The 21,841-nt window shown below is 32.8% G+C and overlaps 1 protein-coding gene across 1 annotated transcript in view; it reads left to right on the forward strand.

Moving 5' to 3' along the window:
• The window catches only part of LOC143227008 (uncharacterized), a 55,264-nt gene extending 46,405 nt beyond the window's left edge, over positions 1-8,859 (forward strand). Inside the window, exons 4-5 of the mRNA XM_076458557.1 lie at positions 6,883-6,967; positions 7,947-8,859. Coding sequence (XP_076314672.1) covers positions 6,883-6,967; positions 7,947-7,991 — 130 coding nt within the window. The 3' untranslated portion in view covers positions 7,992-8,859. The remainder of the gene's footprint in view (positions 1-6,882; positions 6,968-7,946) is intronic.
• The last annotated feature ends 12,982 nt before the right edge of the window (positions 8,860-21,841 follow it).

Below are 21,841 nucleotides of genomic sequence, written 5' to 3' on the forward strand. Positions count from 1 at the left end.
TATAATGCAAATACTTAACATGTGCAAATGTACAGACAAACTCGTATATTATACCAAGTCTATCGCAAAAGGGTTAAAAAGCAAAACTTTTTTTAAGAGTAAAATCATTGTACCATATTTAGTATGTCCATTATATCGTATGGTTGAGTAATGGCTAACACAGACATTTGCAATAGGTTGTTTTCAGTAGCCTTAAGGGAAGGCTTGATAAATGTTGGAAAGAAATATTCTAGATTTATGGATGAGACCATCTGGAAACACCAACAGTTCCTCTTCCATCTTCAGAAAAATTAGAATAAAATTTAAGTTAGCTTTCTGAGTATCCTTTAAATGATATTACAGATTTTATGTTCATTGTAATTTACTATTAATCTAAGAATCACCAGTATGTATGCAAGTAGTATAATGGTTAACCCCATATTTTTAAAAACATTTCTGCCCTGTTTGTACTCAAATTTATCTGTAAGCCTTGTAAAGGTGTTCCTGCACAGAAGCAATTAAGGTTAATGAGATGTACTAATTAAAGCTGTAAATGGTTTTGTCACAATAGGTACAGATATTCAGCTTGCCATATTGCTAACTGTAATTTAATTTTATCCTGTAAAAATGAATTTGATGTCAAAGCTATCAACTATCCACATTACCTTACATTACTGATTTAGTGACAGCTCATGGTAGAGGAAGGAAATATCATATATGATATGTATACATAATGAAAAACTGTGAATTTTGGTAGTTCTGGATATTATGCAAATACAATATGCAAACTTTATGACAGACAGAAGTATCTCCCATGAATGATTCTTTGCACTGCAGCTTGTCAGGGTCAAACTAATATGATCAGTTCACAGACCCCACATACATTTAGTTAAATAACAACTTTACATGTTACCAGTACAGTCACTCTTCACTGTTTATCAGTAACAACTATGACAGAGCTCATCCACACATTATCAGTAACAACTTTACATGTTACCAGTACAGTCACTCTTCAGTGTTTATCAATAACAACTATGACAGAGCTCATCGACACATTATCAGTAACAACTTTACATGTTACCAGTACAGTCACTCTTCACTGTTTATCAGTTACAACTATGACAGAGCTCATCCACACATTATCAGTAAAAACTTTACATGTTACCAGTACAGTCACTCTTCAGTGTTTATCAGTTACAACTATGACAGAGCTCATCCACACATTATCAGTAAAAACTTTACATGTTACCAGTACAGTCACTCTTCAGTGTTTATCAGTTACAACTATGACAGAGCTCATCCACACATTATCAGTAACAACTTTACATGTTACCAGTACAGTCACTCTTCAGTGTTTATCAATAACAACTATGACAGAGCTCATCCACACATTATCAGTAACAACTTTACATGTTACCAGTACAGTCACTCTTCACTGTTTATCAGTAACAACTATGACAGAGCTCATCCACACATTATCAGTAACAACTTTACATGTTACCAGTACAGTCGCTCTTCAATGTTTATCAGTTACAACTATGACAGAGCTCATCCACACATTATCAGTAACAACTTTACATGTTACCAGTACAGTCACTCTTCAGTGTTTATCAATAACAACTATGACAGAGCTCATCCACACATTATCAGTAAAAACTTTACATGTTACCAGTACAGTCACTCTTCACTGTTTATCAGTAACAACTATGACAGAGCTCATCCACACATTATCAGTAACAACTTTACATGTTACCAGTACAGTCACTCTTCACTGTTTATCAGTAACAACTATGACAGAGCTCATCCACACATTATCAGTAACAACTTTACATGTTACCAGTACAGTCACTCTTCACTGTTTATCAGTAACAACTATGACAGAGCTCATCCACACATTATCAGTAACAACTTTACATGTTACCAGTACAGTCACTCTTCAATGTTTATCAGTAACAACTATGACAGAGCTCATCCACACATTATCAGTAAAAACTTTACATGTTACCAGTACAGTCACTCTTCAGTGTTTATCAGTAACAACTATGACAGAGCTCATCCACACATTATCAGTAACAACTTTACATGTTACCAGTGCAGTCACTTTTCAGTGTTTATCAGTGACAACTATGACAGAGCTCATCCACACATTATCAGTAAAAACTTTACATGTTACCAGTACAGTCACTCTTCAGTGTTTATCAGTAACAACTATGACAGAGCTCATCCACACATTATCAGTAAAAACTTTACATGTTACCAGTACAGTCACTCTTCAGTGTTTATCAGTGACAACTATGACAGAGCTCATTGACACATTATCAGTGACAACTTTACATGTTACCAGTACAGTCACTCTTCAGTGTTTATCAGTAACAACTATGACAGAGCTCATCCACACATTATCAGTGACAACTTTACATGTTACCAGTACAGTCACTCTTCAGTGTTTATCAGTAACAACTATGACAGAGCTCATCCACACATTATCAGTAAAAACTTTACATGTTACCAGTACAGTCACTCTTCAGTGTTTATCAGTAACAACTATGACAGAGCTCATCCACACATTATCAGTAACAACTTTACATGTTACCAGTACAGTCACTCTTCAGTGTTTATCAGTAACAACTATGACAGAGCTCATCCACACATTATCAGTAAAAACTTTACATGTTACCAGTACAGTCACTCTTCAGTGTTTATCAGTTACAACTATGACAGAGCTCATCCACACATTATCAGTGACAACTTTACATGTTACCAGTACAGTCACTCTTCAGTGTTTATCAGTAACAACTATGACAGAGCTCATCCACACATTATCAGTAAAAACTTTACATGTTACCAGTACAGTCACTCTTCAGTGTTTATCAGTGACAACTATGACAGAGCTCATCCACACATTATCAGTAAAAACTTTACATGTTACCAGTACAGTCGCTCTTCAATGTTTATCAGTAACAACTATGACAGAGCTCATCGACACATTATCAGTAACAACTTTACATGTTACCAGTACAGTCACTCTTCACTGTTTATCAGTTACAACTATGACAGAGCTCATCCACACATTATCAGTAAAAACTTTACATGTTACCAGTACAGTCACTCTTCAGTGTTTATCAGTTACAACTATGACAGAGCTCATCCACACATTATCAGTAAAAACTTTACATGTTACCAGTACAGTCACTCTTCAGTGTTTATCAGTTACAACTATGACAGAGCTCATCCACACATTATCAGTAACAACTTTACATGTTACCAGTACAGTCACTCTTCAGTGTTTATCAATAACAACTATGACAGAGCTCATCCACACATTATCAGTAAAAACTTTACATGTTACCAGTACAGTCACTCTTCACTGTTTATCAGTAACAACTATGACAGAGCTCATCCACACATTATCAGTAACAACTTTACATGTTACCAGTACAGTCACTCTTCAGTGTTTATCAGTAACAACTATGACAGAGCTCATCCACACATTATCAGTAACAACTTTACATGTTACCAGTACAGTCACTCTTCAGTGTTTATCAGTAACAACTATGACAGAGCTCATCCACACATTATCAGTAACAACTTTACATGTTACCAGTACAGTCACTCTTCACTGTTTATCAGTAACAACTATGACAGAGCTCATCCACACATTATCAGTAACAACTTTACATGTTACCAGTACAGTCACTCTTCACTGTTTATCAGTAACAACTATGACAGAGCTCATCCACACATTATCAGTAAAAACTTTACATGTTACCAGTACAGTCACTCTTCAGTGTTTATCAGTTACAACTATGACAGAGCTCATCCACACATTATCAGTAACAACTTTACATGTTACCAGTACAGTCACTCTTCAGTGTTTATAAGTAACAACTATGACAGAGCTCATCCACACATTATCAGTAAAAACTTTACATGTTACCAGTACAGTCACTCTTCAGTGTTTATCAGTAACAACTATGACAGAGCTCATCCACACATTATCAGTAAACAACTTTACATGTTACCAGTACAGTCACTCTTCAGTGTTTATCAGTAACAACTATGACAGAGCTCATCCACACATTATCAGTAAAAACTTTACATGTTACCAGTACAGTCACTCTTCAGTGTTTATCAGTAACAACTATGACAGAGCTCATCCACACATTATCAGTAAAAACTTTACATGTTACCAGTACAGTCACTCTTCAGTGTTTATCAGTAACAACTATGACAGAGCTCATCCACACATTATCAGTAACAACTTTACATGTTACCAGTACAGTCACTCTTCAGTGTTTATCAGTAACAACTATGACAGAGCTCATCCACACATTATCAGTAAAAACTTTACATGTTACCAGTACAGTCGCTCTTCAATGTTTATCAGTAACAACTATGACAGAGCTCATCCACACATTATCAGTAACAACTTTACATGTTACCAGTACAGTCACTCTTCAATGTTTATCAGTTACAACTATGACAGAGCTCATCCACACATTATCAGTAAAAACTTTACATGTTACCAGTACAGTCGCTCTTCAATGTTTATCAGTTACAACTATGACAGAGCTCATCCACACATTATCAGTAAAAACTTTACATGTTACCAGTACAGTCACTCTTCAGTGTTTATCAGTTACAACTATGACAGAGCTCATTGACACATTATCAGTAAAAACTTTACATGTTACCAGTACAGTCGCTCTTCAATGTTTATCAGTTACAACTATGACAGAGCTCATTGACACATTATCAGTAAAAACTTTACATGTTACCAGTACAGTCGCTCTTCAATGTTTATCAGTAACAACTATGACAGAGCTCATCCACACATTATCAGTAAAAACTTTACATGTTACCAGTACAGTCGCTCTTCAATGTTTATCAGTAACAACTATGACAGAGCTCATCCACACATTATCAGTAAAAACTTTACATGTTACCAGTACAGTCACTCTTCAATGTTTATCAGTTACAACTATGACAGAGCTCATCCACACATTATCAGTGACAACTTTACATGTTACCAGTACAGTCACTCTTCAGTGTTTATCAATAACAACTATGACAGAGCTCATCCACACATTATCAGTAACAACTTTACATGTTACCAGTACAGTTACTCTTCAGTGTTTATCAGTTACAACTATGACAGAGCTCATCCACACATTATCAGTAACAACTTTACATGTTACCAGTACAGTCACTCTTCAGTGTTTATCAATAACAACTATGACAGAGCTCATCGACACATTATCAGTAACAACTTTACATGTTACCAGTACAGTCACTCTTCAGTGTTTATCAGTTACAACTATGACAGAGCTCATCCACACATTATCAGTAACAACTTTACATGTTACCAGTACAGTCACTCTTCAGTGTTTATCGGTGACAACTATGACAGAGCTCATCCACACATTATCAGTAACAACTTTACATGTTACCAGTACAGTCACTCTTCAGTGTTTATCAGTGACAACTATGACAGAGCTCATCCACACATTATCAGTAAAAACTTTACATGTTACCAGTACAGTCACTCTTCAGTGTTTATCAGTTACAACTATGACAGAGCTCATCCACACATTATCAGTAAAAACTTTACATGTTACCAGTACAGTCACTCTTCAGTGTTTATCAGTTACAACTATGACAGAGCTCATCCACACATTATCAGTAACAACTTTACATGTTACCAGTACAGTCACTCTTCAGTGTTTATCAGTGACAACTATGACAGAGCTCATCCACACATTATCAGTAAAAACTTTACATGTTACCAGTACAGTCACTCTTCAGTGTTTATCAGTTACAACTATGACAGAGCTCATCCACACATTATCAGTAAAAACTTTACATGTTACCAGTACAGTCACTCTTCAGTGTTTATCAGTTACAACTATGACAGAGCTCATCCACACATTATCAGTAAAACTTTACATGTTACCAGTACAGTCACTCTTCAGTGTTTATCAGTTACAACTATGACAGAGCTCATCCACACATTATCAGTAACAACTTTACATGTTACCAGTACAGTCACTCTTCAGTGTTTATCAGTTACAACTATGACAGAGCTCATCCACACATTATCAGTACATGATCCTTTATTGTCTTATAAAATTGTAACCATTCACTTCCACGTGAGCTTTGAAAACATATCAGAAATGATTTTCATTACATCAAGTTCAATTGAAATCAGTTATACCACATTTAAGCTTCACTAAACACAAACACATATGAGACTAGATGTTAAAATGTTTTATGTAATTATGCTTAGAGTGAGTAAAGATAATCTTGAGCAAGATAATAAACAAATTAATAACATCCTAAACTGAATACGTGTTATCTTAGGTTCTTAGCTATGGAAGTATGCAGACCGTAACACCAAACACAGAAACCACTGATCCAGTTTTCAGAAGTATTAGAATAAATATATTAGTAAACTAACAAACAATTAGTTGTAAGCAAAGTGAAATGTTTTTATTTGTTATGTTCTCCCAAATAAAACTGCATCATTATGCCTATAGATTATTGTAGGTTACTTTACTACAGTGGAACCCCTCTAAAGCAGCCACCTTCGGGACTGAGACAAACTCGCCTAATTAGAGGGGTGGCCTGATTAGAGGGGTTCCACTGTATTATGTTACCATAATGTACTTCTACAAAAAAGAATAAATATGTCTTTTACACTTACAGTAATGTAGTGGTTGAGGTAAATATATTATAATAGATACCCATACCAAAATTATTAAACACTGTTATTTGCAACATATTTTAAACCTGTTACTCACCGTCAGACAGCTAATAAACACGTAATTTGTTATTTCATTAGGTGTATTGTATGAGAGTATATCTGGTGAGTTTGTATAATATTCTGATGTCTTCTTTATTTAGCACTCCATCCTTGTACTACACTTATGGACGAGATTACACAGATCCTTACCTAGGGCATAGCATAGGACCTGTTGCAGGATACCAGGTAAATCTGTAAAACATCTGTGATTATCAAATTTATTAACCAATACAGATTACTTTAGCTATCTGGTGGTGTGAAATAAGTAATTCTAAAAGCTGATCAGACAGTTTAGTTTAATTTAAGTATTTCTTGCAATCTTATTGGCTGAGAATATTTTTAAAAATGGCAATTTTTTTTGTTTTTATTATTCAAAAAAAGATTATACGTAATGAATTTCAAAACAGCCAGACATCAAGCCAGCTGAAAATTACAAAAATTATAAAAAACAACAAAGAAACTTGCATAACTACACAAGTTGCAATAAAGACTGATAGATTTGTGAAAGATATAGTAACACATGTTATGCATCTGATAATATATGTAATTATTGCTTTTCCTAATCTAAAATCTTAAAGGTTGTAACAAGTTGTTTTTTATAGCCAATTTTGTTTAAAAAAATGGGATAAAGTAATTAAAAATTAGACATTCAAAAGTTAGTTTCATTTCATTTTAAATATTTAGTCAGCTATGCTGTATGCAGAAATAAACTGGACATAATATTAAAATAAAAATTAAAATAGTATGCACTGCATACTTTTGTACAAAATTTGTAAGTATATATGTCTGTATTTGAGTATTGTTTTCTTTGTTAAAACGTATTTTTCCATACAGTTAACACTAATATTTTTATAGGTTTTTTTATGGTCAACACAAGTAGACAACATTTTAATTATTGTAACACCGTTTACCTACAATGTTTTAAAAAAAAACATTATGAAATTCTTAAGACATAATAAATACTATATTAAAAAAAACAACATAATACATACACAATACATGCATCCATCACCAATATGACAAGGATATTGTAATTAAATATAAGATTTAACAAAACACCACAAACATAGAATGCCATCTCTACTTCCACTGATAGCTATTTTACAAATGAATTTTCATGAGAACTGTTTGGATTGCTGCATGTTCTCTGTTTTTTTCTTTGTAGGCTGCTGTTTACAGAAGTGGATATAATAGATTTACACCATATTAGAAGAATATTATCTTAACATCTTCTTAAGTGTGGAAGAGGGTTTATAAAGAAAGCTGTCCTATTTTATTAATCGTAAAGACATGACCTGATACAAATGAAGGAAAAGGGGAACCAGTGGCTTGTTTAACACATCGATTGCACAATAACGTGGCTGATACTGCCGACCCTCTGAAAATACTCACATACGTTGGTTTTTATTTTGTTATTTATAACTTATTCCTTGCTCAATTTCAACTGAGATCTGAAAATGGTATTTTGATCTAATATTTTATAGAGTTTTGACCATGGAGCTGACTTTGCACTAGACTTAATACCATTTTTAATTTAATGATCTGTTACTGTCTATTTCATTTTGATCATGACTGTATGTCTAGTCAAGTCAGAAAAACTAGTTCTCTCTGGGTGATAAACAGTTAGAAGTTTAATATTGTAATCTCGTTTATTAGAAAAGAAAGGATGATTGTTTTAACATAAATATTTTTGTGTCTAAATCTAAACAAATGTTTAAAAGAACTTGGCATTCTTTGCTTAAAGATTCATAATTTTATATATATGAATAAAGTAAAACTTAAACACTTTAAATTATCTCATGAATACATTTAAAACTGATTCTTTATCCCCTGTAGTTAAGAATTACTGATAAAACTGTTGTTGTTGTTGTTATTAGAACTGTGCAGGTTTTATGGTTGAAAACTAATTAAAAGCTATCTTGCAGATATTTATGAAGAAGACTGATAGCACAGCTCATAAGCAGTGAATTGTAATAGCTACGTCTTTGTGATACAGAGGGCCGGTTGTAAATTAGTTTATCAGCTTTATTTGTCCTTTGAATAAAGATATGAAAAGGTTTAAAATACTCCTCAGTAATTAGCTTTAATTAAGTTATTTTCTATCTTAATATAAGATATTATTTTGAAGTTATTAATGGTTAAAATTGTGATATAAATTATTTATTCACTAGCTTAAAAAAACATAATGTGTTCATGTTATTTCAATATTGAGTATATGATCTCTTTATTTATCATTTAAAAAATTAGAGAAATACGTATATTCCCCCCAGTAAAGAACTTTGTCTAAAACGTTTGTATCATTATGAATTTTTAAAGTGGTATTATTCCCCCCTTCCCCTTTAGTGAAATGTTATCAATACTCTACAGAGAGAAATGTTAAACTTTGTGTTGCATATAATTCAGTTTTTAATCCATCTCAAGGCTTTCTGGATTACTTGGTTCAATTTAGTTATTAGAAATATTTAAGACTTGCACACACCTATATATAATATATATATATTTATGTGATATTGTAATGCCAGTGACTGTAGATGTAAACCTCATCTTGTATTTTAATGAAGACTGAACAGCTGCTAAGCTAGCTTTTGGCTGCTACGTCAAATGTTTTTACTCTCAATTTATAATTACAATAACTTAAGCTGTTCATGTAAGCGACACATTACACTAAATGAAGAGTTGTCCTCTTCCTGTTTATTATAGTACTTGCAATGAGATTGTGTTGATTGGATGTCAAAAATTATAATAGTAATTGCCTAAGTGTATTAATTAGTTTCTACTTTTATTTTTTATGCCATTTTGACTGCTAATGTAGTGCCATCTTCAGGAAACTCCTGAGAAAGACTATTTACTTTTACATTAATAATTGGGTTCAATCCTAGTTTATTTTTTGTAGAGGGCCACATATACTGTCTACTTGCCTAAGGTTTTAATCAACTAACTTGTTGAAATGCTTTCAAGAGGGTTCTTCAGATCTGTATTAGGTTAACTAAATGTTTTATCAGTTACACAGACATAAAAAACTTCTTTTGCCATTTTTTTCTTATCCATTGTTTCTCCTTAACGTTTTTAGTATATGGCTTTCTCTCACACAATAAACATTTACAGATAGGTTGATATTCCAGTCTTTTATTTCAATTATATTTATCAATTCTCACTTTTATAGACATTTTTGTTTCTTCAGCGTATTCAAGCCCACATTTGTAAGGGACATTGTACAAGAGTTTTTTGGGTTTTTTTTCCTCTCTATTGGATCCTTGATTAGTATGGTTAGTACTGACTGTGATACTACTTTATTGTACCTTCATGATACTGTTCTTACTGTATGCTGTTTACATATCCTCAGTGTGTGTTTTCTCGGGTGAATCCTTGTCTTGGTGAAATATGACTTTGTGTTTCTAATCTTCTCACATATTCCTGGTGTTTTTATTTTTCTTCATGAAATGTTCCAGGTATGCATTCTGATAGAGGTTTTAATGGTGTGACTTCTTCCTTCTTTTTGTTAACTTTGGTTTCATAAATCTTGTTTATCGTTGAAAATAGTTGGTGTGTCACAACTTTTTTTTTGAACTGTTGGGATAGACTTGATTCACAGTCAGAATATCTACCTATATTTGAGTAGTGTATGTGTGGGTAACTAGAAATAACAATTTTTTTTCTTCTGTTTTCACTGTCAATGTCATCGTAAGATGTCATCTGGTCAGGTGATTCAGGTATGGCCGTATAACAAATTTATCATCAACATATCTAAGTCAAATCCTCAGATTTAGACAAGCTGTTCTGAGGATATGATGTTCAAGATGCTCCAATGTTAATGAATACTGGTGAAATGGATAATTCAGTATCTAGGCCCTCGTGTTGTTGGCAATAATTTCTTCATGTTGTAAGTAGGTTGTGTTGGTACAGAAGGTTTTGTTATTATGGAGATTTTCAGTTTGGTGTATTCCTTGAACGTTTATCCTCTCAGCAGAGTATCTGTAATATTTTAAGAATGGATACCTTTTATACTCTGCAATGTTGCCTGACTCCTTCCTCTGTTTTATCTGTTAATGGTAATATTATGTATACAATGTATTTAGCTAATGGATGAGCTAATCAATCTTTGCAGTAAACTATGGGATGGAGATAGTGGACTTTCTTATGAACATATGGTAAACTGATGAAACTTTGTAAAATGGACGGCAATTGCCTGTTGTGAAGACAAGTGTAGAGGACAATGTTTCATCATGAATACTCTGCCTAAATAAGCTGTCAAAGAATGTGATGAACTGTTAGTTGTTTCTTTATGTTTGAGGTTCTCATATTTCTTAGGGAATTGGATATGTTACACTTAATATTTATGCAGTGGTTTCTTCAACTTGAGTTTGGAACTAGATGGTATATTTTGTATCCGTGATTACATTTTTCTGGTGATAGGAATCTTTCTTTAAATTTCTTAGAGGAACTTAATGGTGTGTTCCTTATTTATGATTACAGTGGTGTGTGTTACCTTTGTTTGCCAATAGAAATTATTTATATTTCTGAGTTTGCAATTTTTACTTGATAGACTATAAGTTATGTCTTGCTATGATTGTAGCTCTATCTAGGATGGGTACTCTATGAAGTTTAGTCCTATATTTAGTACACTTTTTTCAGGGTCCACCAGTAATCATTTACTTAATTTATTAGTATGTTTTCAGGTGTGTCTGTTATATGAGAACACTTTTTGGTTTGAGAACTGATGGGTGAATGTAGTTTCTTAATGTGAATTTCCTTGGTATGTGTGCTGGGATAAAGTTTGAATGGCTCTTTATCATTGTAGGGTTTATGTTACCGGTTGAAGAACCTTTTTATATATATAGGTTATTAATGTTTTATGTGTTTTTTTATTCACTTGGTAATATTTGATCATATTTTTTAGCATGGCTTTTTAAGTTTCTAAGTTTCAGGATTGGGCTTGGATATGTTGATGATATATTTGTAATATAATCACACTCAAAGACAGTACTGATGAACCATCTGAACAGGCAACATCCTACAATATAACTTGTTGTAGAAATGGAATGTAACAAACTCCTATTTTTAGAAATGGTGTACAGCAAACTTATGGGTAAATACATTAACCATAAATCAAAAATTATCCTCACAGTAAAAAAATAAACATTATTTGTGATACTAAAGATGCCAAAAAGAAGGAAGGAAAAAAATACGTACATTACTACAACTTCATTGACAGTAGAAGGTTAGAATGTTTATTTGCTAAAGAAACGATAAAAAGATAAACATCAAATATAAACAGTAAGGAAATTAGACACACAGCCATATTCCTTTCTCTCTGAAAATACATAAAGGATACACAAACAATATACAATCAGAACAGATTTTCGAAGCTACAACAGTTACAGTAAGCATTCAACAAATTGCCTAAAGTTCTAATGGAGAGAAAATAAACCATCATCTACAAAATATCTCTTGCATTTGTGGACTTCAATAGATCTGAGAAATAAAAAGACCAACACATGTCAAAATTGATAAAGACACAAGATTATAATCTGATTATGGGCAACAGCAGATCATTCTGGAAAAGAAGACAATACAATAAATTAATGGATTGTGAACCACGATACAAAAAAAAGTTTGACAAAAGAAGGCTTGAACAGTTACCGAACACACTTACTCAACCTGGGGTAAAAGTAAGCAAAAACGTTTATTAAAGTCCTAATAAGGAAGGTCCAAGATGAAGAAACACATATAGTACACCAACTCCTGACCATTACACCCATGCCAGGTGCTTTCTCAGGACCCCACCCTCATGGCAGTAAAAGTAGTTACTAATTAGTATTTAGTTCAAAAATAATTAGTAGTTCATTAATAATTATACTAAGTTGATTCTCTGGGTGACAAACCATGATAACAATACATGGATAGCTAACTTAGTAAGTTAAGCCTTCAGTAGTCTGTTAAGTTAATTATAGCTTCGCTTGCTACCTTTTCCTTGTTGGCTTTCCTGGAACTAATATCTAAAGAAAAGGTTTTGGTTCTGCATAATTTTAAAACTATACAAGCTCTATTTTTGGACAAAATTTTACTTAAATTTTAGAATATACATTTTTGTGGCAAAATTTGAGTGAGAAACTAAACAATTTATCAAACATCAATTATTTCCAACACATTTGCTTTATATTTTTCTATGAAAAATCAGTACGTTTAAACTGATGTAACTTCTTAGATTTGCAGTGATCTGTGTATGGATACTGATCCGAGGTTGTCCCATTTTGCTTATATCACAACTATTTTTATTAAACTGAAATAGCTTTTTATATAAATAATATATAATAACTCGGTACTGTTTTGGCAAGCTTTCATTTATTGGTGCTGTACAGATAGCAACATGAAACATGGAAACCATTCTGTTGAAATATTTAAGATGTGGAGAGGGTTAGAATTTTTTGAAACTTTTAAGAGTGTAGACAGTAGTAAAAGATTTATTATCATGCGTTACAGGGACTTGCATGAAAACAGTTTTGAATACAACCAGCTGATTTTGATTGCAAATACTTTATCAAGTATGTTAGCCGTGAGTTGACAGTTTTTAATAAGTGAATAATACCCCCACACAGAGTAATAATAATGTGAATTATATACAACCATTACAGTATAAATTGTCAGTAGGGGGGGGGGGGGGGGTCAATGTTAATTACTGAAGAATGAAGTTCACGGAATGAGTGTTGTTCGTCTTGAATATTTAGGTGGCTGACTCTTCCAAGTGCTAAATATCTATAAATCACGTTCAGTAATATTAAAATTATGTAACACTTCCTTAACTGGCTATGAAACCATTTGAGAAAAATTATTTTTTTAATGGTTTCTTTCACGTGAATATATCGCTAATAAATTTAAAGGTATTTACTAATTCCATCTTACACCCTGAGTTAGCATGAGTTTGCTGTATATGTGAAATATTATTAAAGTATTCTTAAATTACATAATCGTAACTTGATAAATATACTTTTAAGAGAAATGTACTTCTTGAAACTTTTATTTCTAAGTGTTCATCCCATGATGTCGTTCTACCCTGTCTTTTGATAATCTAGAATGAAATAATGTACAAATTGGACATCAAACCCTACTGTACTGTGTACCTCACTTTGCATAATTCAAGATAATATATTCATATTTAGATCCCGGACAATGAAATTTCTTTTACGTTTTATAATGTATTAGTTTTAGTTTTTTGACACGTATTTTCATATACTTTCACTATGACATGATGTTTCAAAATTTCATATCAGTAAGTCACTTGTGGAAAAAATGAATCTTTAAGTAAGCTATAATTAGGTAGCTTGGGTTCACATGTTAACAGATTCACTCCACCTTGAAATATACTGCAAAAAAATATCGTTTTTTTATCAAATGGGTTACCAATTTTCTATATATATTGACCCTATGTTAAAAGTTAGACATAATCTGTCATAGTGTCAGTACGATACTGCTAAGTCCATCTTGATTATGTTACATTCACAGGTGTAAGAAAATAGCTACTATAATCTGCTTTAGTATGGTGGGAAAATTATCCACAGCAGTAGACTTCTATTACCTTTGTTTATTTTTATCTTTAATACTTACTTAACAATAACTTTTTTGTCAGAGATAACTGTGCACTTACAGCAATAGTAAAAAATCAACATGGCTGTTAGTGTACAGCTAGTTAAATACTTACAAAGATTGGGATAAGTTATTTCATCAGTTTGGTACCCTCACTCTTAATGGTGGAGTTTATGCTAATTAGCAACCAAGCTTGCCCTCTCTGTGTGATATTTACATCTGAGGGCTACTAGTTTACATTTATTTGTATGTCTGTACACAGGATATGCTATTAAGGATATTAAACCCCAAGTAACTTACTGTTACTTTTCTAACACTGATCACCTTAATAAATAGTTTGTTTTCAGATTTGGTGAAAACCAGAACACTGAAGAAGTTTAGCAGGAGGTTTGAAAAGTAGTTTTAGAGAACGTTGTTGGATATCGTAAAAGACGGTTTCTCTGGGCAGTTCAAAGTAAGATGGCAGTAGGAAAAGGGATGGTTTTGGTATCACTTGAAAAACGTGTTGTTATATTTGTGGATAAATCTTATGGATCACCCTTACTTTTGTTTTTTTAATACAAATGTGTCAACTTACTATTAATATTATCAATTTCAAAAAAGTATTATAATTAAATACATACAGTAAAATATATCTTAAGTGGTTTTGTCGTGTAGTTTGGTCAAACGGTTAGCATTATATTAAAATGTCTTTAGTATTTTTGTTTACACGAATCTTCTGGGACTTATATTGAACTTTCATATTTTAATTTTAAGCCTAGTTGCAGGAGAATTATTTTGTCATTTTTAAATTTACTGTTTTAATTTTTTGATGAGAATTTGAACCTGTGTTAAATGCAGGTTTCATTCGTTAACCCTTAAACAGCGGCCGTCATCAATTGATGATCTAACCTAACAACATTACCGCTGTTTAGGGTTTATCGATTTTATCAATATTTTTGTAATTATTTTTTTTACTGTGGAAATTATAATACAGTTTTTTTAAACCAATTATAATTCAACATTTTCATCAGGATTTGTTTTAGAAATCTTTTTTTTTTAACTGTATAAGTTTCACTTAGACCTCACCTTCGTTTTATTCTGTTGTGTTTTGTAATAAGTCAACATGAAATTAACGTGGATTAAAAATATGAGACAAGAATTATATATATAAATGATTGGTAGAAGGTGATCCTAAGTTTTGAACAATTAATCTGAAGTAACTTGTGTGGTTACTGACGAAAAAAGGATATTTAAAATAAAATTATTCACATTGGCATGAATTAGTTATATTTACAGTCAATGAAATTCTTTATTTAATATAATGTGCTTATTTATTAATAATAGGCCTGGCATGGCTAAGCGCGTAAGGCGTGCGACTCGTAATCCGAGGGTCGCGGGTTCGCGCCTGCGTCGCGCTAAACATGCTCGCCCTCTCAGCCGTGGGGGCGTTATAATGTGACGGTCAATCCCACTATTCGTTGGTAAAACAGTAGCCCAAGAGTTGGCGGTGGGTGGTGATGACTAGCTGCCTTCCCTCTAGTCTTACACTGCTAAATTAGGGACGGCTAGCACAGATAGCCCTCGAGTAGCTTTGTGCGAAATTCCAAAAAAAACAAAACATGCTTATTTATTTATTTATATTTTATTTATTTACGATAACCATTACTGGTTATTGTAAAGAAAAAAACAACAGTGAGAAGTGTTGTTTTTATACATATATGAATTGATCGTGAAATTACTATATTAAGTGTGTATAACTGTAGTAGGCCTAGAAATTTAGCAGACTGATATTAGATTTCAGTCTAGACAGAATGATGTAAAGTTAAGTTTAGTCATCCAGAGAAATGGAATTGTAAAAAGATGTCAGAATAATTTGGTATGTATATGTACATATATAGTGCAATGTTATAATTGTTCAGGTTTTTTTGTTTGTTTGTTTCTTTTTTTTGTTTGTTTGTGGACTTTTAAACTGGTTCAATTTGCTGCTTCGTGCTTAGAACCGTTATTTAAGAACATATGAAATAACTGTTATGATTCATCAAAACTGTATTTTCTGACACGTAACTTCAAATATGAAATTTTAGTTTGAGGTTTTATTTATGACCATCATATCATCACAAGGACTGTTTTTATCATAAATATATTTATTTTCTTTCAGAGGCCTAACTATGGATTTTTAACGTGCTTTTGTGATTCAAACGTGTTATCTTTTTCTTACTTTTAACAACTGTTACCATTGTATGTAAAATAGAAACATTTAATGTAAATGGGTTCTGTGTTGCCAGATGTCTTGTGTCTGTTGTCGCATAAAGAAAAAAAAAATTGCATTTGTGGTTATCTTCACTTAGTTACTTTTATTTTTTGCACGAATTTATATTCCAAATGCCAAAACTTCCATCATTTTGTAATTGTAACTATGTCACCAAAGGCTAAACGTGCGCTTGTGTATTTCATGATCAGCATATTGACCATAACTAATGAATGTTTTTTTTAACTGTTAATTTCATATAAGAATGTTTGTACAGAGTGATACTCTAGTTAAAACCCGACAGAAAGGTGGTGCGAAACAGCCACTTTAGAAATTACAAACGGTTTTTGTCTTTCATATATGATTTAGAAATTAGTAATATATTCTGAAAAGCTTGCAGTTCGGCTATCCGCTATTGGCGCAACAACTTGTAAGCGGCTGGAATGATATTTGTGATGTAGGATTAAACGTCTAGTATATTGAATCAGAAATAACATCATATTTACTTACGAGTGATGTAACATTTGTTCATAAACGCACCTCTGCACTTCATTATTTCAGAATTTATAGGTGGCTAGGCTTCGCTCTAGATTTCATATTTTGACAAGAAAAGTTCAGTGATGGATCTAGTAGGAAAGATGAATTGGCTGAAACGTCAAACCTCCCAAACAAGTTATAATAGTAAGCGTATAAATATAAATCACATCAAACAAGTTGTTACCAAAAATCTTCGAGAAGTAAATTATACAGTTATCTTCATTGTTGGCAGGTGGTGTAGCACAAAATTGAATTTCTTATCTGGTTAATTTATAGAATATGATTCGTTAATTCATATGAGAGTGACAAGAACGCGGGAAGAGGGTCCCTCATGCCGAAGGAGAACTGTTGTCCCTCAGTTTTGTTGTCGGGTTTTAATGTTATATAAAAAAGTAAGTTTTTCATTTCGTGCCGCAGAAATGTGTCTAATAAAAAACAACTCTTATATGTTGCATGAACACAGAAAGAATCATGTTTCTCATTTTCCTGAAGGTCACTCTTGCGGACGACCTTGCGTGCCTCTGTGTTCTATTTCACTTGGTTGGTCTGTGCATGTGATTGTGAAATACAGAAATATTTACTATTTCCTGTATATTAAAAAAATACACTCCATCACCAATTTTCCGCCCCCAGCTTGAATTTTTTCCCCCGTATTTGGAGAGCAATGCGTATTTTACATTTCATTGCTGTAGTGTATGTATACACAAGCTTGAAATAAAATGTACTAAGTTTGTGGCACTCATAACCTCATAATGCAAAAACTCGGAATTCTCGTTCATGGTTTATTCTTATGCTCAGTAATTCTGATTTTGATTTTCACCTAAAACTATTGTGAAGACATACCGATTTACGGTAGTCTTTTTAAACGCGCATTTACCCAAAAGGCATATTTAAATACTGTAAATGACTATGCTTGTAAGTGAAGCAAATATACTACAAAGCACCACAAAAGTGCGCAATAATTTATTATTACAGAACCAAGTTCGATGGGCAACTATTTGTTTTGTCCCGCTATAACAAGTTAAGAATTAAGGGTGAGATGTACCCTCTCTGACGCCCTTAATTCTTCATACAGCCTTGTGATGTCACGGTAGTATCGAGTCCTGAAACGTGTGGTTGTCCAACGGTACTTTGTGACATTATACGCATATTATTTCGCGTTTTTAGCATTTAATAGTTCTGCTTAATTAAAGTAAACATTATGTTGCTACGGAATACGTTAAGGCATTGGTGTCTTGTAGCTATAGCGCATTTATGGCTATAATGTGTAAATGTGATATTCCGCCCCTTGAGGTGCGTGACTAAAAGCGTATAAATTATGCTTGAAAGTATAAATTTAGATATAGTGAAGATTGAAAACTACCGTATATATATTGCTGTCATTAAGTAATGTGGTAATAAAGTATTAGAATTAAAACATAACGGGGGGCATAACAAAACACATGTTAAAATGGATGGTTTATGCTACGAAGTACTAATATATTAATATTGTTTAACTAACAATCTATCCGACTGTCTCATGGACATCTGAATAGATACTCATGTTTAAGTAAAAAAAAAAGGGTTTTAGTATAATTCGGATGTGTGAAAAACAGAATTAGTGCAGGTGTTTCTTATTACAAAATGTGCCACCAGGGTATCTGAAGTTCGGTGTATTTGTTACGATTTTAGCGCAACTGAAGATTGTAAAATAATGCTAATAGAGAAACTAATAAATTAAAGCATATGTATAAATAACTGAGTATATACGACGTGCATCCCGGCAAGAGCTTTTCTTGAGGTTTCATTTTTATATTTGTTTAACCTTAAGGGGAATTTCTATAAATTAATTTTTATTGTAATGAATTTTGGCAGAGTACTTGCCATTGTCAATATACATTTTAGATATGTTGACATGTGCGTGTGAAGTCGTAATGTGCAGATTTTAAGCTGTTTTTCACAACATTTACTGTTTACACACGCGTATGTGAACCGTTGAATAACAATTTAAAATTTGGTTGTGACATGACCCATTTGTGTTACATATTTATGTAATTCGCGACGTTCTAAGAATATTTTTGTTCTATTGCTTCCACCTGTATTATCTGTCTGGAAAACTGTGTCACTTGTCTTGTATGTAATGAAATAAAGTTGTTTTATGTGCTTCACTGTTTGTTTGTTTATTCTTAATTTATTAAAATATTTTTTCTTCATTAGACCGTGTCATAGCTTCAAACTTTTATGTGCCTACCAACTGTAATGTGATTTTGCCCACCACTGGTGTCGTACCCCAGTTTCTGGCGTTGTTTTTTGTAAATTGGGACCACACAGTAGTTTGACCGTAATAGGGCGTTCCATAACTTATCGTGTTTTATCATATAACTCCTAAACTAACACCTTTAAAAGCAATATTTTCAATTTGTATTGATGCCTTGGGTACAAGGACTTTTTTTTTCTTCTTCATGGAACAGCTCGAATACTTGAGGTATGCCACGGTCAGACAGATGTGCCGTGGAAGCAGCTTGTGTGCACTAAACTTTTGTCACTTTTTCCAGACTGAAATTCTTGATTGTGTCGAGTGCCGTTGCTTGGGGTACAACGGGACGACTTGTTGCAAGTCTCTTTCTGGGTGGTCCTGGTTTTCCCAAGTTGATTGAAGTTATTTTGTTTCACAATTATATTAAGTGCATTAGATATCCCCGACTTGGAAGTTCTAAATTCAGATGTATGAATATTTTGCATCAAAACGAGCTGTTGCATACTTTTCCTGAAAACGATCCATGTCTGGTGACGTGACACCACTGTTTGGAAGATTTAAAATGCAGTTATGACATGTTCCATTCCACTGTGATTTTGTATCGACTGTGACTTTCGCTAACTTGCTGAATTGTGTATTAAAATTTGTTTAAGTATAAACTACTTAACCCTCTGAATTTCCAATGTTTAGCAAAGTAGGATATTATAACCTTATATGCTTTATTAAATATGACCTTTAAATTGGTAATGGAACATGTTTGGATAATTTTAACACTTCTTGGCTAAAGATGGACCTTTATAGTTTTATAGGTACAACATCACAGATACATACCGTAGAGCTGTAATGAATATTAATTGGCTAGTGGTCAAACGTAACCGATTGCATGAACCAAACAAGTCAGTATTTAGAAATTAAATAACCAATGGTCAATAAAGTGATCATTGGTAAATTCTAATACTTAGTTTTAAAAGTATAATTACGAAACGTACAATAAAGTTGTGAATATATATATATAAACCAATAAAGTGATACAGTGCACACACGTAAATAAAAATCTTGCTTATGTACCAATATTTTTATATATGTATGGATATTGGTTTTTAATTTACTTGTTTACTGTATCTTTCTTTACAATGTTATTGTGCGTTTTGTCAATCCCACTATTCGGTGGTAAAAGAGCAGCCAAAGAGTTCGCGGTAATTTCGATTTCGACTTTCAGAGATTGTTATTGAAAATGAAATGAATTGCTTTTAGCTGTCGCATGGTTATTTAAATGTACAGCATTTTTATTTAAACTATAAAAGTATGAAATTTCTATATGTGGCTGTTATTACAAATTCTACACACTAGGAGAACAGACATATCACGTATTACGCTACCACACACAAAATTTGAAGTGGATCATTTTATCATAGAAATTAGTATAATGTAAAGAAATTTATTCTCCATTAATATAAATCATTTTCTAAATAAAGCAAGAAACGTATTGATTTTGCAAAGTCAAAATAAAAAGAAATTAAATTATTTGGAAGCCTGTGGATAATTGAAAGATTACATGTTTACAAGTAACTAATCAACATTGGCTTCTCTATGACAATCTTAATAGACCTTAGTTAAACTGTGGTGAAGTGTTTCATATCTAAAAATTAAAAATATATACAAATAATTGACTAAATCAGCTAATATAATAGGAAAACAACGTTCTGATACTGAATTATATTCAGATGTTGTACGTGATATTTTAAGCAAGGTTCTAAACTACAGAACATCAAATGTGTAGTTACTCGCAATATATAAATGTTCTCAGTGATAAAACGGAGAAGTCTCTCCACTAAATCATTTATTTAAATATACCACATTCGTTTCGTAGGTGTAAAGCTGCAGTATTAATAAAGATATTTGTGTATGTTTAAAAGTTGTTCACAAAGCATGACGTAGACGAAGAGAGGCTTAGTTTTGAAAGTAACGCTGACAAATAAGGTAAAAAAAGGTTTGGTTTGTTTTCAATTTCGCGAAAAGCCACACGAGAGCTATCTGCGCTAGCCGTCGCTAATTTAGCAATGTAAGACGAGAAGGAAGGCAGCTAGTCATCACCACCCACCGCCAACTCTTGGGCTACTCTTTTACCAACGAATAGTGGGATGGAATGTCACTTATAACGCCCGACTGAAAGGGCGAGCATGTTTGGTGCGATGGGGATTCGAACCCACGACCCTCGGATTACGAGTTGAGCGTCTTAACCACCTAACCATGCCCGGCTTCGCCTTTTAATACTTGCAATAGGCAGAACACAGTCTGTTGTGTAGCTTTGTGCTTATCAATAAATTGAATAACCTTTCAAGTTCCAGATGCTAACCACATGACCGATGGTCACTGTCACTCCAAAATAAGGGATATTGTATTTTTGGAGCATAATCTGGCTCATCAGTAGAAATGATATATATGTATTTCCATTTGTTTTTACGTTACATTAATC

Source organism: Tachypleus tridentatus, chromosome 9, assembly GCF_004210375.1.
Source record: "Tachypleus tridentatus isolate NWPU-2018 chromosome 9, ASM421037v1, whole genome shotgun sequence".
Classification (NCBI taxonomy): Eukaryota; Metazoa; Arthropoda; class Merostomata; order Xiphosura; family Limulidae; genus Tachypleus; species Tachypleus tridentatus.